This window comes from Macrobrachium nipponense, chromosome 43, assembly GCF_015104395.2.
Source record: "Macrobrachium nipponense isolate FS-2020 chromosome 43, ASM1510439v2, whole genome shotgun sequence".
In the NCBI taxonomy this organism is placed as follows: domain Eukaryota; kingdom Metazoa; phylum Arthropoda; class Malacostraca; order Decapoda; family Palaemonidae; genus Macrobrachium; species Macrobrachium nipponense.
Window position 1 is genome coordinate 44,860,454 of NC_061104.1, and position 15,328 is coordinate 44,875,781.

Here is a 15,328-nt window from a genome sequence, read left to right on the forward strand (position 1 = left end):
TGTGAAGCCAATTCCTCTGAAACCATCTCTGACGGCCTTATCCATACAAGCGAGAACACTGGATAGCTCCCCCAAGCTAATTGAGTCTTGACTACGAGACTTAGTGTCAAGCAGCCCCAAACACCAGTCTAAGAAATTAAATACTTCAATTGTCCGAAAAAGACCTTTCAGATGGTGGTCTATCTCCGCCGGTGTCCATGTTATTTTAGCTGACGAAAGAAGAGACCTTCTTGGTGCGTCAACCAGACTGGAAAAGTCACCTTGAAGCCGATGCGGGAGCTCTTAACCCGACATCCTCACCTGTATCATACCAGATCCCAGCCTTGCCGCAAAGTCTTGAAGGAGGCTGGGCAAAGGAAAACTTTCCTTGAGCTTTTCTAGACTCCATCCAATCTTGCACCTTCTTAAAAGCTCTCTTAGTTGAAAGAGACTTTGTCATTTTAACAAATCCAGGAGTCTTATTTGTTTTTGACAACGAAAACTGAGAAGGAGGCGACCGAGGTGCTGCGGGTTGAAACTCTTCTCCAAATGAATCCCGAAGCAATCGAACCAAAAACTTGATAATCGGATGAATCTGACACAGCGGGTTGATCCTCTTCCGTTTCTTCTGAAATATTACTTAATCTTCCTCATCTATAGGAGTGACCAAGGGGACTCCCGAAGCTGGTGGTACAAGTCCTTTCACTCCGAGCTTTAATGAAGATCGTTGTTTTGACGTGCATGGAGCATTCTGAATATTAATATCTAAAGATTCAGATAAAGCGGTACCATTTCTTGCTCATTCTCTCGATGGGAGTCCCTTCGAAAAGCCGATTGCAGTTGAGGTTCCATACTAATACCTTGCTGTGATACCTGATGGATATGCAACAAAGCGTCCGTTTTGAACGTCCGCTTGCAATCCGTCCAGCGTCAAGCTTGGCATCCAGTCCGAGCGTCAACGCTTGGCGTCCAGCCGAGCGCCACGTTTGGCGTCAGGTGACGTCACGCTCGCGCTCAGCCGAGCGTCACCCGCTTGGGCGTCCAGGTGAGCGTCAGCTCGGCGTCCCTCCGAGCGCCACGCCTGGCGTCCAGGTGAGCGTCACGCTCGACGTCTGTCCGAGCGTACCGCTTGTCTAAACAGGCGTCCCTGTGAACACTCCGCTCCTTCCAAGCCGAACTAGGAGCGTCGAGTTTCTCAGACTGTATACGGCCTCGTTTCGTAATCATAGGATCGTCCGTTCTTGTATAAAGCGAGCTCGAGAGTCTGGGCGAATCCTCGTAGGAAGTTTTTTCATGCCCTTCTCCAACTGCAGGTGAGACGTACGAAATCTAGAATGAGTACTCACAGGCGAAAGAGACGATCGGTCCACCCGTGCGGGAGACCTCTTAGATCTTTTAATCGGTAATCTATCATCTTTTCTTCTCGGACGAATTTCTGATTCTCTCTCAGCCAGCAACGAAGCAAGTTGTTGTTGCATCGACCTGATAACACTCTTTGTAGTAGAAGATTCTTTTTCAGGAGAAAAACTGATCCTATGAGAAGGCGAGGGGCGAGGGAAGCCCTATCCCTTCTCACAGGACCCGTTCTTTCTATTCTTAGAACGACTAGGCCGCTCCAAGGCGTCCTCGTCAGATGACATCATAATTCTCCTTGAGGAGTCCATGCAGCAAAACTCTCCGGTGAAGACCGCAAACCAACAGGAGGAGAAAAAGGACGTGAAGCGTCTCTTCACTGCGATCGAAGACTCTGGCCGCTTGTGCGACACCTTGAGTTTTCGATCATCTTTTTGCGGTGGAGAGTAATCCAAGTCTCGAAGCGAAGCCCGTAACGAAGAAGCAGCGCAAAGAGACTCTGCGCCCTCCTCTGAGAGACTACTGACGTAGCCGCCTGTGCGACATTTAACGTCATAGCTCTTTTCAGAGGACAGTGAGCGTCTTCTCATGCTCCAACTCCTGTTAGGGGAGGACGCCTCCGAGGACGAAAAGCACTCGCGGAGGATACACGCACTCGCACACTCTTTGGCAGCCTGGGGATCGTCTACAGGTTCTGCCAAAGGGACGCCAGATCGGTGGGGGTTCCCCGTAACCCTCCTGCGGCTTTCGACATGTCCGTCTTCCTGGGCTTGGAAGTTCGACAGAGGTCCAGGCCCTAGAGGCATTATAGGGCGATCTGCCCCCTCCACCCCAACACTGGGGGCACTTTCACTGCACTTTTGTTCACTAATAATGCTTTTACCCTCCAAAGCGAGCACTTTTAGATTTATAGGTTTCGTATTGATTCCAGAATCGTAGAAAAGGGCATTGTCTCCCACTGATTTTTTCAGGGCCCGAAGGCACAACATTTTCAGGGCCCGAAGGCACAACAGATTTAGGTGTACCAACTACTGAATGTATAGTAGGAAACGACTTACTACCTTACTTCTACTGACTGATACACTCCTGGAGGAAGATCTCCGTATCCTATCACGCTCCAATTTCCGCACATAGGATTCATAAGCCTTCCAACCCGAATCAGACAGACATTCACAACTCTTAACAACGGTCATTTATAACACACGTATGTTCTCTACAATTATTACATATTGTTGTGTGGGTCTACCGAACCTTTCGGTAGCCTCACCTTACAACCTTCCATACAACACACTCTGGTGCTAGATAAACTAGTCCCAGACATCTTAGTTAAAGGAAAAAACCAAACCAAATTCAAATCCAATCCACTATCAGCGTAAGCCTAGTCACAATCCACGTTCGATAACCAAAAAACAAACAGGATACTCAAGTAACAGAGAAGTTTCGAAAATCCTAGACGGAGGTGTTGAAAACAGTTGTTATCAACACCGCGACAGAAAAAATCTGAATAGAAAATGGAATGGTTCCTGACACCCGCCTCCCAGCGGACGGAATGGGTACTAACCACCTGGCCGACCACTGCGTGAGCCGGGAGTTTTGAAATTCTGTCGGACTTCGGAGAAATACAGCTATATATATATCTGCTGGATAAGTTTCATGAACAAAGTGATTTGTTTACCTCCCAGTCGCGCGGCGCGCGTGTCGGACAAGCAGTTAACTACCGTTCTCCCCTTGTTCGAAGCTTACGACCGTTCCAGCTGCCGCTAGCTACTTCCTATTGTTAAAGGACCGATGGTTTGTATTACGTATCGGAACAAAGCTATTTTGTTGCAGCTATTTGATGAGAAAAGCTAAGCGCACAGTCTTAAGCCCCATAAAAAATTTTGTTCGTTAAGTTTTGCAGCAGTTAGGCATAATTTTCATATTTGATGGCTAGTACCATCCCTCAGAGTGGGAATTCTGGATTAGGCTACTAAGCTAGGTCATGCTTTCTGCTTCCCTTGATTTGCATTTTAAAAATATTTTTAATTTTTTTTTTTTTTATTTAACATCATCAGTCAATGGCTTTTCACTTGTCATTTAATTTTAGCTTGCTGTATAAGGAATAATGTTACAGCTTAACATTCCTCCCACTGAGGAAGTTCTGAGCATCACTTACAGTCCCTGAGTGGGTTTAACTTCATGGCTTAGTAGTAAACCAAATGACCTCTTTCTGTTTTAGAAATATTACATAGTTTAGCATTACAACAAATACCAACCCTCTAATCAACTTCAATATTGGGTTGTTTTTTGTATTTTAACAAATGGAAATATGCTGAGCTAGATCTAATTTTGGTAAATATTCCTCCATCAGGCAGAGACATTAATAATTCCTTTAAGTGAACCTGTTATGGCTATTTCTTAGAAGGATATAGTTAATGATAAATTGAAGTATAGTACCTCTTAATGTGGCTTATAAGTGTGTTATTTTAATATTCATTTCAGGCATGTTTCAGTTGCCTACAGACATTCCACACATCTTCATTCTGTCAAGATCAGACTCAGCACTGAAGGCAAGATCTGAAATATAGTTTCCCCTTTCTCAGCTATGTCAGGTTTGTTTGTTTGTTTGTTTATATGGTGTTTTTACGTTGCATGGAACCAGTGGTTATTCAGCAACAGGGTATGCTATGTCAGGTGTACTAAAAAGGCAGGCAGTCTAATTCCTCTAAATTCAAACAATGCCATCGCTGGAAAATATTTTCAACTGATCTTTCCCTTTTATTGTCGATGCTGTTTAAAAACCCAGAAAATACATTTATACACATTTTTATTTTCAGGTCTTGTATTGTATGGGTACAATAAATTGGACAATCCTTTCACTTACCCTTTCTGTTGCAGTTTCCTTTTCTCATGATTAGATGACTGAACAGCAACTGCAGGAAGTCCTAACTGAATTCTCTCCTCTGCGTTGCTTTTCCTTGAAGCCTTATTAGCAAAACAAATAACTTTATCAGCACTTAATCCCTTATTCTGACCACAAGTTTTAAATGTGGGACTGGGAGCTGTGACTTGCTTTTTGAAAGGGCTGTAAAAAAAAAAATCTTGTTAACTTCTCACTATGCTATGTGTTTGGCAAAACACTTTACAACTTATAGGTCAAGAGGTTTCTTAAGGATGATGATTTCCTAGCATAGAATAGAATATCCAATTTAGGGCAAAGGTCAAGCACTAGGAACTAAGAGGTCATTCAGTGCTGAAATGGATATTGACAGTAAAAAGATTGAAAGGTGTAACGGGAAGAAAGTCTCGCTATTGCACTATTATTATTATTATTATTAATAGGTGTTAGTTTTTCCAGACCTCTGAGTCTCAAGTAGCTATTGCACTATGAATCAATTGTTAGGAGAGAGTAGAAAGTAAGATGGAAGAAAGAGGATATGAACAGAGGTACAGTAAAAGGAATAAAAGGAGTTACAGCGACGCTGCAAAGCACCTGAAGTAATGCCTACAGTGCACTGCGTAAGGTGCACTAACAGTGCTCCGCCCAATTGGGGTTGATTTTCTAGCAGTCGACTGTTCTATACAAAGTTAAATGTCATGACATTGATCATTAACAGTTACGTATGTACCTTTTCAACTTTCCAAACGAGAAACTACTACTACGTTTTGAATTTCAAGACACAAATCTTCATCACAAGTCAAAGATACACTTGCACAATTAAAGAATAACTCATATTGAAAGATCTAGAACCTTTAATTCAATACAAGAAATAATTTTCATACAAAACACTACTTATGCTATTATAGTGGGTTTGTACTTATAATTTTTTTTTTTGTAATGTTTGAATTTGTTTGTCATGATTATTGCATGGTTTGTCACTTTACTCTGATAAATATGATTTTCTTGTTTACATTTGTGAATTAACTTTCATGAACCACAATCGTACCATCAAATGGTTTAGTTAACTGCAATAGGCAGAACTGAGAGTTGGCAGCAAACAGCTTGAGAAGGAAGGCCGAATTCTGTTAAGTGTTGTTTGTGCCTCTCTTCTTCCACTCACTGATGTGCACCTCTGAGGCATTTGAGGTGTGCTAAAATAGATAATCTTTGATTAACTAGGAAGTTGTTTCCTCTCTACTTGGACACCATTTTTGGACAGACTCATCACTGTGTTCTCTCAATGCATTACAGGTAGTCCCAAGTTATTGGCGGAGGTTTTGTTCTTGGCGGGATGCTGATAAACGGAAAACTGTCATTAACCAAAACTCAGCGATTTATGCCCAATTAATGGCACCTGCTAGGTATGTTATGGTGCCGATAACCGGAACTTGGTGCGTTATGGCACCATAAATCGCCAATCTTATGGCGCCATAAAACCGGATGCCCATTAACCGAGTCCACCGATAACCAGGGATGATTGCCTGTATTACCCTAATGCTGTTCTCCTTGCATTTTCAATCTTTTATCCATTTATTACTTTTTCCTTTTCATGAGTGAGATCTTTCTGTATTTCTCTTTATCTTCTTACTTGCCACTGAGCACCATATTCTTTTGAGGCTTGAATTTCAAGTCAGTGACACCCCGCGCCCCCCTTGTGGGCTTGTTCCTTATGAATATGGTTCACCTCTGAATAATATGATATTGTCATGTTACAATAAAGTTTTATACATACTTACCTGACAGATATATACTTAGCTATAGACTCCGTCGTCTCCGACAGAATTTCAAATTTCGCGGCACACGCTACCGGTAGGTCAGGTGATCTACCGCCCTGCCCTGGGTGGCAGGACTAGGAACCATTCCCGTTTTCTAATCAGAATTCTTCTCTTCCACCTGTCTCCTGCGGGAGGCTGGTTGGGCCATTAATCGTATATATCTTTCAGGTAAGTATGTATAAAACTTTATTGTAACATGACAATATCATTTTTATACATTCAACTTCCCTGCCAGATATATACTTAGCTGATTAGCACCCCATTGGTGGTGGGTAAGAGACAGCTAACTACTGAAATAGACAGGTAAACAACATATGTTGTAGGTATTAATAAACCTTGGTTCCTACCTTATTAGGCTGAAGACTTCGCGGCTACTGCCTTGGAGTCTGCTTAGCCTCAAGAGCCTCAGCGAGATATTGATCTATGGCTAAGAGTTCTTGTGGGTCTGCCAATGGGGTCTTATCCACTTACTCGGCAGAGCCTAAAGGCCTTTGTCATTGGGTGCTATTCCACTAACATGACAATACACCTTGTTCAAGGAGCACACACCGATCCCGATCACCTGATCCTAACATCCATGTTAGTTCTAAGATTGCAAGGAGTTATCCCCGAACTCCTTACAAACAACCAAAACTCGAAACATAATTACACTTTCATTACAAAATATACAAAAAAAAATTTTGTACTCCCCTACTAGCCATACATACCCTTGATCCCCTACCAGCAATGACACTATGCTCCCGTGCGACAGCAGTGAGCGTTGCTAATAGAAGAAAAACCAAGCACATATCTGACAAGAGGGTTTATGCTACGATATAAAACAACAATATTTAAGGATCAGTCTTTGCTCCAAGACCCAGCACTGTATCTGCTGATACAAATGGACCTAGCGAGAAGCACTCATAGGTCACTCTCACATCCTTCAGATAATGAGATGCAACACTGAATTGCACCTCCAATATGTAGTCCCAATGATATTTTTTTAGAGACATATTCTTTTGGAACGCCAAGGACGTTGCTACTGCTCTCACCTCATGGTCTTAACCTTTAGAAGACCGAAGGATTCCTCCGAGCAGTTCTTGTGAGCGTCCGTTAATTACGCTTCTCACAAAGAAAGCCAACCAAGGCGTTCTTGGACATGAGTCTTTTGGGGTTCTTCACCGCACACCAAAGACCTTGTTGACAACTCCCATCTGTCTCTTCCTCTCTAAATAATATTTAAGAGCTCTCACTGGACAGAGAGAACCTCTCTATCTCTCTGCCTACGAGGTTAGATAGGCCTTTTACCTCAAAACTTCTGGGCCACGGTTTTGACGGGTTTTCGTTCTTTGCCAGAAACATTGTCTTGGAAAGAACAGATGGCATGCATCTCCTTTGAACCCCACTGTGGAATCTAGAGCGTGGGGCAATTCGCTCGTCCTCTTGGCTGTAGCGAGAGACACCAGGAATAAGCATTTCCTAGTGACGTCGCGGAAGGAAAGCCAGATGTAAAGGCTCGAATTTATCCGATGAAAGGAATTTCAGTACCACGTCTAGATTCCAACTAGGTGTTCTAGAGTAGCTGCCTTTGAAGTTTCAAAGGATCTAATTAGATCGTGTAGATCTTTGTTGCTTGCAATATCTAACCCTCTATTCCTAAATACTGAAGACAGCATGCTTCTGTATCCTTTTATTGTTGAGACAAGAAAAGGTGTGATTCCTCTCTCAGAAAGAGGAGGAAATCGGCAATATTCACTATAGAGGTACTGGAGGAGGACAGCTTCTGACTCTTACAACCACCTCTTAAGACTTCCACTTTGATTGGTATACTCTTCTCGTCGAAGCTCTGCGGGCTCTAGCGAAAGAGCCCGCAGCCTTGCGAGAAAAGCCCCTCGCTCTGACAAGTCTTTCGATAGTCAAAAGGCAGTCAGAGCGACCACCTGGGAGGTTGTGATGAAACCTCTCGAAGTGGGGTTGTCTGAGTAGATCTGGTCTGTTTGGAAGAGATCTGGGGAAGTCCACTATCCACTCCAGTACCTCTGTGAACCATTCCTGGGCTGGCCAAAATGGGGCTATTAGCGTCAACTTCGTGTTCTTCGAAGCTACGAACTTCCTGAGCACTTCCCCCAGATCTTGAACGGGGGAAAGGCGTATGCGTCCACACCCGACCAATCCAGGAGAAACGCGTCTATGCGAAGGCTCTCGGATCTTCCACTAGAGAGCAAAAGATCTCTATTCTTTTGGAGAGGAACGTCGCAAACAGGTCTATGTGAGGTCTCCCCCACAGGGACCAAAGACTTCGACACACTTCTTCGTGTAGAGTCCATTCTGTGGGAAGGACCTGATTCCTCCTGCTCAGTCTGCCGCTCTCACATTCTTGATGCCTTGAACAAATCTTGTGAGGAGAGTTATGCCTCTTTCTTCTGTCCAGGTTAACAGGTGTCTTGTTAACTGAAAGAGGGAGAAAGAGTGCGTGCCTCCTTGCTTGCGTATGTAAGCCAGAGCCGTGTTGTCCGAGTTTATCTGTATCACCTCGCCTCTGACTATCTCTTCGAAGAACTTTAAGGCTAGGTGTATGGCCACTAGTTCCTTTGCAATTGATGTGCCAGGACACCTGTTCCTTTGTCCAGGTGCCTGACACCTACCCTTGCTCCTAACGTCGCTCCCCATCCCGACTCGAAGCGTCGGCATATAACACTTGGTCTGGGTTCTGCAGGGCAAGCGATACGCCTTCGTTCTTTTGAAGAGGAAGGATCCACCACTTCAAATGATCCTTTACCTCTTGTGGAAGCGGGAAAATGTCCGAGAGTTGTCCCGTCTTAAATTCCAAACTTCCACACCCCTTTCACGGAAAAACTGAAGAGGGCGAAGGTGAAGCCTCCCCAGAGAGAAGAACTTTTCTAGTGAGGACAGTGTCCCTAATGGGCTCAGATAATCCCTCGCTGAACTGGGTTCTTTTTCTTCCCTAAGAGGCTCAGATAATCCCTTTTTCGCTGAACTGTTCTTTTTCTCTAAGAAAGCCTCGAGATTTCAACAAACCTCGAGTTGATTTCTTTCCGCGAAGGAAATACTCGAAAACACCCCGAGAATCCATCTGAATCCCCAGATAGACCAAGCTCTGGCTGGGATCAGCTGCGACTTCTCGAGGTTCATGAGTAATCCCAGCGATTCTATCATGTTCCTTGTTACTGATAAGTCCTCCAAGCACTGAATCTCCGACTTGGCCCTGATCAGCCAGTCGTCCAAGTAGAGGGAGATGTTATTCCTCGAGTGAAGCCATCTTGCCACATTCGCCATCAGGTTGGTGAATACTTGCGGAGCTGTAGACAGACCGAAGCACAGAGCCCTGAATTGAAAGATCTTGTCTCCTATTACAAAACTAAGATATTTCTTTGACAAATGGTAATGGGAACGTGGAAATATGCGTCTTGCAAGTCCAGAGAGGACCATCCAATCTCCTGGACGAAGAGCCGACATTAACTGAGGCGGACGTTTCCATACGAAACTTCTTTTTCTGAACAAAGCGATCAAGAGCGCTTACGTCCAGAACTGGTCTCCACCCCCCGATGCCTTTGGTACTAGAAAAAGGCGATTGTAAAATCCCGGGGAGTGTGGATCCTGCACAAGTTCGATGGCCTCTTTTTCCCACATTTGTTCCACCATTTGAAGGAGAGTCTTTCTCATTACCGGGTCTCTGTACCTCGCTGACAGTTCCCGAGGCGTAGATGTTAGGGGAGGGCTGTTCTCGAAGGGGATTACATATCCCTTCTTTAGGACCGACACTGACCAAGGGTCGGCTCCCCTTTTTGCCCATACTCCTGCAAAGTTCAGGAGTCTGGCGCCCCCACTGGTGCTTGAAGGAGCAACAAGTCATTTGGATTTCTTGAAGGGCCTAAAGGAAGACCTTCCTCTCTTATCAGAGCTCTTCTTTCTGGCAGGGGGACGAGCCGCTGTACCTCCACGAAAGGGCTGCTGAGGAGGACGAGAGTCCTTCTTAATCGCCCGACACTACAGGCGTCCTTTTCTTGGACGTTTGTGTTAGTAGGTCTTGTGTCGCCTTCTCAGTTAGCGAGCGAGATATATCCTTCACTAACTGAGAAGGAAACAGATGATCCGATAGAGGGTGCGAAAACAATAAAGCAGTCCTCTGGCTCGGAGAAACCCCTTTCGATAATAGGGATCCATATACTGATCTCTTCAGGAGACCAGCACCAAAAAGGGAAGCCACTTCACCCGAACCGTCCTGTACTGCCTTGTCCATGCAAGACAGGACGCTATGGAGAATCTCTGGGTTTTTAAGAAACTCCGGATCTTTAGATTTGTTGGCCAGAACTCCGAGTGACCAATCCAGAAAGTTGAACACCTCTAAAGTGACAAAAAGTCCCTTTAGAAAGTGGTTCAACTCTGAAGTGCTCCACGTCGCTCTGACCGATCCTAAGGAGTGACGTCTAGAGGCCTCCACTAAATTGGAAAAGTCCGCATCTGCAGAGGCAGGTAGAGAAAGACCCATAGTCTCTCCTGTCCCATACCAAATACCTCTCTTTCCATGTAGTTTGGAAGGAGGCATGCAGAATACCGTCTTTCCTAACTCTTTCTTCTTGTCCATCCAAGAATCTAAAGAATGGAGTGCCTTCTTCATCGATATAGCAGGCTTCATTTTCAAAAAGGCCGAAGATTTTGCCGTAGCCGAGCTCGAAAAGAGAGAACGAGGAGAAGGAGGAGCCGCCGGACTAAGAGAATCTCCAAACTCTTGAAGCAATAATGAGGCTAAGACTTTATAACTCGAGAGTCCCTCATTAGCAGGAGGTTCGTCATCAGACAACTCGTCTAACCCTCGATCAGACGAAGGAGAAAGTTCACGTTTGGAGGGAGAGTCCTTCCAAGACCTCCTACGCTCTGAAGGAGAGGAGCTCCTATTTGGAGAAGAGTCATAAATTCCAGGAACGAGTCTCCGACTCCTGCCTCCTGGCTCTTGACTCTTGCCTCCTGACTCCTGCCTCCTGGCTCCTGACTCCGGACTCCTGCCTCCTGACTCCGGACTCCTGGCTCCTGCCTCCTGCCTCTTAGCTCCTGGCTCCTGCCTCTTGACTCCTGACTCTTGCCTCCTGGCTCTTGCCTCCTGGCTCCTGCCTCCTGCCTGGATGCCTCCACACTACTGGCCTCTTGGCCTCCTGCCTTCCGTGGTTGACTACTCACTCCTGGCTCTTGGCTCCTGCCTCCTGGGTGACTCCTCACTCCTGGCCGGTGCCAGACGTCTGATAGGTTCATCCAGGTTCGTACAGGAAACCTCACCTCGAGTAGGAGTATCGATCCTGGCGGCAGATACCTCCATACGTCTGGAGGATCTTTTGATCGGAAGGGAAGAGTCTTTCCTTCTAGGAGGCTCCTTTGACAGAACTCCTACAAAAGACGAAATCTGCTCTTGCATCGCCATCATGAATCTCTTCGTAACCTCCTCTTTATCCTCTTCGGGAGGAGGGGAAGGAGGAGGGGAGGAGTCCATAGCCTCCACCTCCTGCCTCCTTCTCACTCTGGTTGAAAGAATGGCTCTTCTTGCCTTCTTCACTCCCGAGGGAGACTCCTCAGGGAAGTTTTCTGGGCTCGAATCAATAGTCGGAGCCTTCCAACTCCTCTTGAGTGGCCGAGATCGATCTGAATCTCTCCAATCACGTCTCGGAGATGAAGATCCCGACGACGAAAAACACTCACGCAGGACGCTTTTACAATAGTGATCCTTGGCAGTCTGGGGTGTCACAGAAAACCGCCGAAGGGACACCTGATCGGTGGGGATTCTCCACAACCTCCTTTCGGTTTTCGACATTCCTTCTCCTCTGGGCATGTGAGCTTGGAAGAGGTCTAGACCTAGGAGCGTTGCTGAGCCGACCAGATGCCCCCTCCACTACACTGGGGACACTCATATCACTGTCCACTGAATAATCACTAGCCTTACCTTGTATGGCAGCCATTTGTTTTCCATCAACTTGAAGGCTGCTTTTAGATCCGCAAGTTCTTTTGCTGAATCTACAGGTTCTGCAATAGGAGAAGGGGCTGCAATGGAAGGAGAAGTAGCAATACTTACCCTTGGGGAAGATCCCAAGCTAGGAATTAGTTCAGATCTAGAACTACTTAAACTTCTATAAGAAGCCTTCCTCACTCTTTCTCTCTCTAACTTTTTCAAATAATTAGTTAGATTCTTCCATTCGTTCTCACTCAAGTTCTCACATTCCTTACAAGTATTAGTAAAAGAACATTCATACTCCCTGCAACCCTTGCATACCGTGTGAGGGTCTACCGAAGCTTTCGGCAACCTCACCTTACAGCCTACATTCACACAACGTCTCACAACCATTCCAGAGTCAGACATTATTAAAGAAAATTCCAAAATCAAGTCCACAAAACAGTCCACAAAAGCGTATGCCAATCCGAACAATCCAGATATGTCACCACAAGTCCGGTCAAGAAGAATCAATTGCCGGTGAAAAAAGAAAAACCAATCGAGAGGAACCAACAACAATGTTGATGGCCCGGGCGACAGAAGAATTCTGATTAGAAAACGGGAATGGTTCCTAGTCCTGCCACCCAGGGCAGGGCGGTAGATCACCTGACCTACCGGTAGCGTGTGCCGCGAAATTTGAAATTCTGTCGGAGACGACGGAGTCTATAGCTAAGTATATATCTGGCAGGGAAGTTGAATGTATAAAAATATAATATAATAGTGATAAGCTGCTCATTTTTAACACTGTATAGAAGATTTTGTATACCACCAAGCATCTCCACAACCACTTCCACAATACTTAGTAAAAGCTTGTAAATTGTAAAATATGAATAACATATTTTTTCTGCTTTCAGTAAATAAAAGTACTATGTATATGTAAAACACTAGGGTGTGTAATTGAGTCTAAGAACAGGAAATTGTATTACAAATAAAGGTAAATTCAAAATGGGTTCAAACATGTACAAAAATTAAAGATCTCATCCAGAATTAATAATAAAAACTAGAAACAATACAAACCTTCAGACAGAGGGGACATGGTAAAATGTGCAAAATTTCCTTTTCCTGAACAGCAGCAGATAGCTTTTCTTCAGGGTTGCTTTCTTGATGACTTGAACAAGGATGAACTGTCTCTTTGGTGGTTCTGGTGTTCTTATGCAATTTGAACTTTTGAAAACATTCCTTCAAGTGATTCTGAAACATTTCCATTGGAACAATATGTTTGCAACTTCTACAAAGTTTTTCATCCTTGTTCAAAAATGACTCGTCTAGTTCCAAGTCACAATTGTCGTCATCAATTACAACTACATCTTGAGAGCTTTTGTCATCTGTGGTCACAGACGCCGCATCACTAAAATCATCCTCATCAAGCGTTTCTTTATTGCTACACAAAGTTCTGCTCGCCAGGCTTCTCTTGGCAGGTCGTCCACGAGGTCGTGTTGGAGCTAAGAGCTTTTCTACTTTAGATTTTTTAGGCAACCTATAGAAAGAGAAAGTTTATTATCCAATAAATGAAAGAAAGGTTTCAATTTTTTTACTGAGACATTTATTGTAATCCTCAAAATCCTATGTTGAAAAGACCACCAAATATCATTCATTACTTAACCTTGTCACATGTCCTTGCATAAAAATCTGGCATTACGTATATTTTAGTATACATAGTGTATAGCTACATACTGACCTTTGCATATAAGCAAGCAAAGAAGCTCCATGAACCTAGTTGTGTCATCCGCACAGACTGCAAACCATTTACAGACAATTTTACTATCTCTTGACTAGTATTTTTAGCGGGTCAATTTAACTCTTTGATACATATGTTTGTATTAATTGCTTCTGGAAAAAATACTAAATACTATATTTTGTTTTCAGACCTATACTACTTCCTTGTATGTTTTTACCAAGTAATTATCATGATAAACAGCTGATCTCATATATTAAAGAAAATTAAAAACTGGACCTTGCAGATGAACACTGCTTATTCCTATTACAAATTTAAAAGTCATCACATACATGACTGGTATACATTTGCTGCAAGGTTTATACTCTTGGTAGTGTGCTTTTCCTTATTGGAACAAGCTTACAGTGAGTTACAAGGCCTTGGATCCATGGCTTGCAAACATGAGGTATCTTAATAGTGAAAAAGCCTTCCAGGGACTGTGTCTAAAGGCTTTGCTATTATTCCCCCAAGGAAATGCAAATGGTCAACCCCCAATTTTATGAAAATTCTAATCATTTTGGAGTATTTCTGTTTCTAGTGAAGCTGAAAAGTGATGATGAAAAAGTTTTGCTGGTGTACTATAGGGAACTTGGCAACAGCAGGATATACCATCATGACTGACTGCAGTAGCTAATTCATCAAACAATATACTATTGACATGACAGCAATGTTTAAGTGCTCAAAGCACATGATGACATGTTAAAACAACTTACACAACTTGTAAATAGTATGTACTATGTAGAAGTCCCCCACACCTGAAAGTCCCATAAAAATGGTAACAAGCATAAAATAAATTATAAAAAAATTACCAAGGCAAAAAGAAAGACTTCTTCAAAATAATGAAGAATAGTAGATGACTTTAACAATAATTTACTCCCAATGATCTTTGACATTACCAAAAGGCTTCTACAGCGTACCTTCAGCCCCTACAACTTAGCTTTGTGACTTATTTTGCCTCAAAACATGTCACTGGGCTTTTAATATAACTTTACAGTAGTCATTTAATAATTCAACAAGAAAGTCTAATTTCTCATATTCTTCAAGCAAAAAATGGCAAAGGTATTTTTGCTGGTACCCAGTACAAATTGACTGTTTATTTTCTATGACTTGCCAAAAAGTCAATTTAAAATCTGTAATACTAATGGGTGATTAAACTGAAATTTTTCATAATGAAAGCACTGCATGTACTCAGAGAATTACTATAAATAATAAAATTTATCTCATAACTCACTAGTACTGCCTTCAGCACTATCAATACCACATGCAGCGATGTAAGGCACCACCCTGTCATATTTAGACTATATGGCTGACACAAACACTCTGTACTCAAAATATATGAATTGAAGCAAGACAGTTACATTAGTAGTTGGGACTGCTATATGAATAGATATCAGAAAAGGACCGAAATGCAAGCTGGAAAACAACACAGAAAAGAACCTTCATAATTTACAACATACTACATTAGTTATATGTAATACCTCCCTGTTGGACTGCTTTGTTTGGAAATGAATCTTAGCATTCCTTACCTGAGAAAATAATATGCCCAAACTCAAAGCTTTTGTCAGAATTGTACCTTTTAATACACATTTAAAAGCACCTTCAAGGTTAAGAGA

The 15,328-nt window shown here is 43.4% G+C and overlaps 1 protein-coding gene across 1 annotated transcript in view; it reads right to left on the reverse strand.

Moving 5' to 3' along the window:
• LOC135213706 (uncharacterized) overlaps positions 1–15,328 on the reverse strand; it is a gene marked incomplete in the record, with an annotated part of 78,337 nt that overhangs the window by 43,091 nt on the left and 19,918 nt on the right. The window contains 2 exon segments of the mRNA XM_064247814.1: positions 13,019–13,478; positions 13,680–13,736. Of these exon segments, the coding sequence (XP_064103884.1) occupies positions 13,019–13,478; positions 13,680–13,687 (468 nt within the window).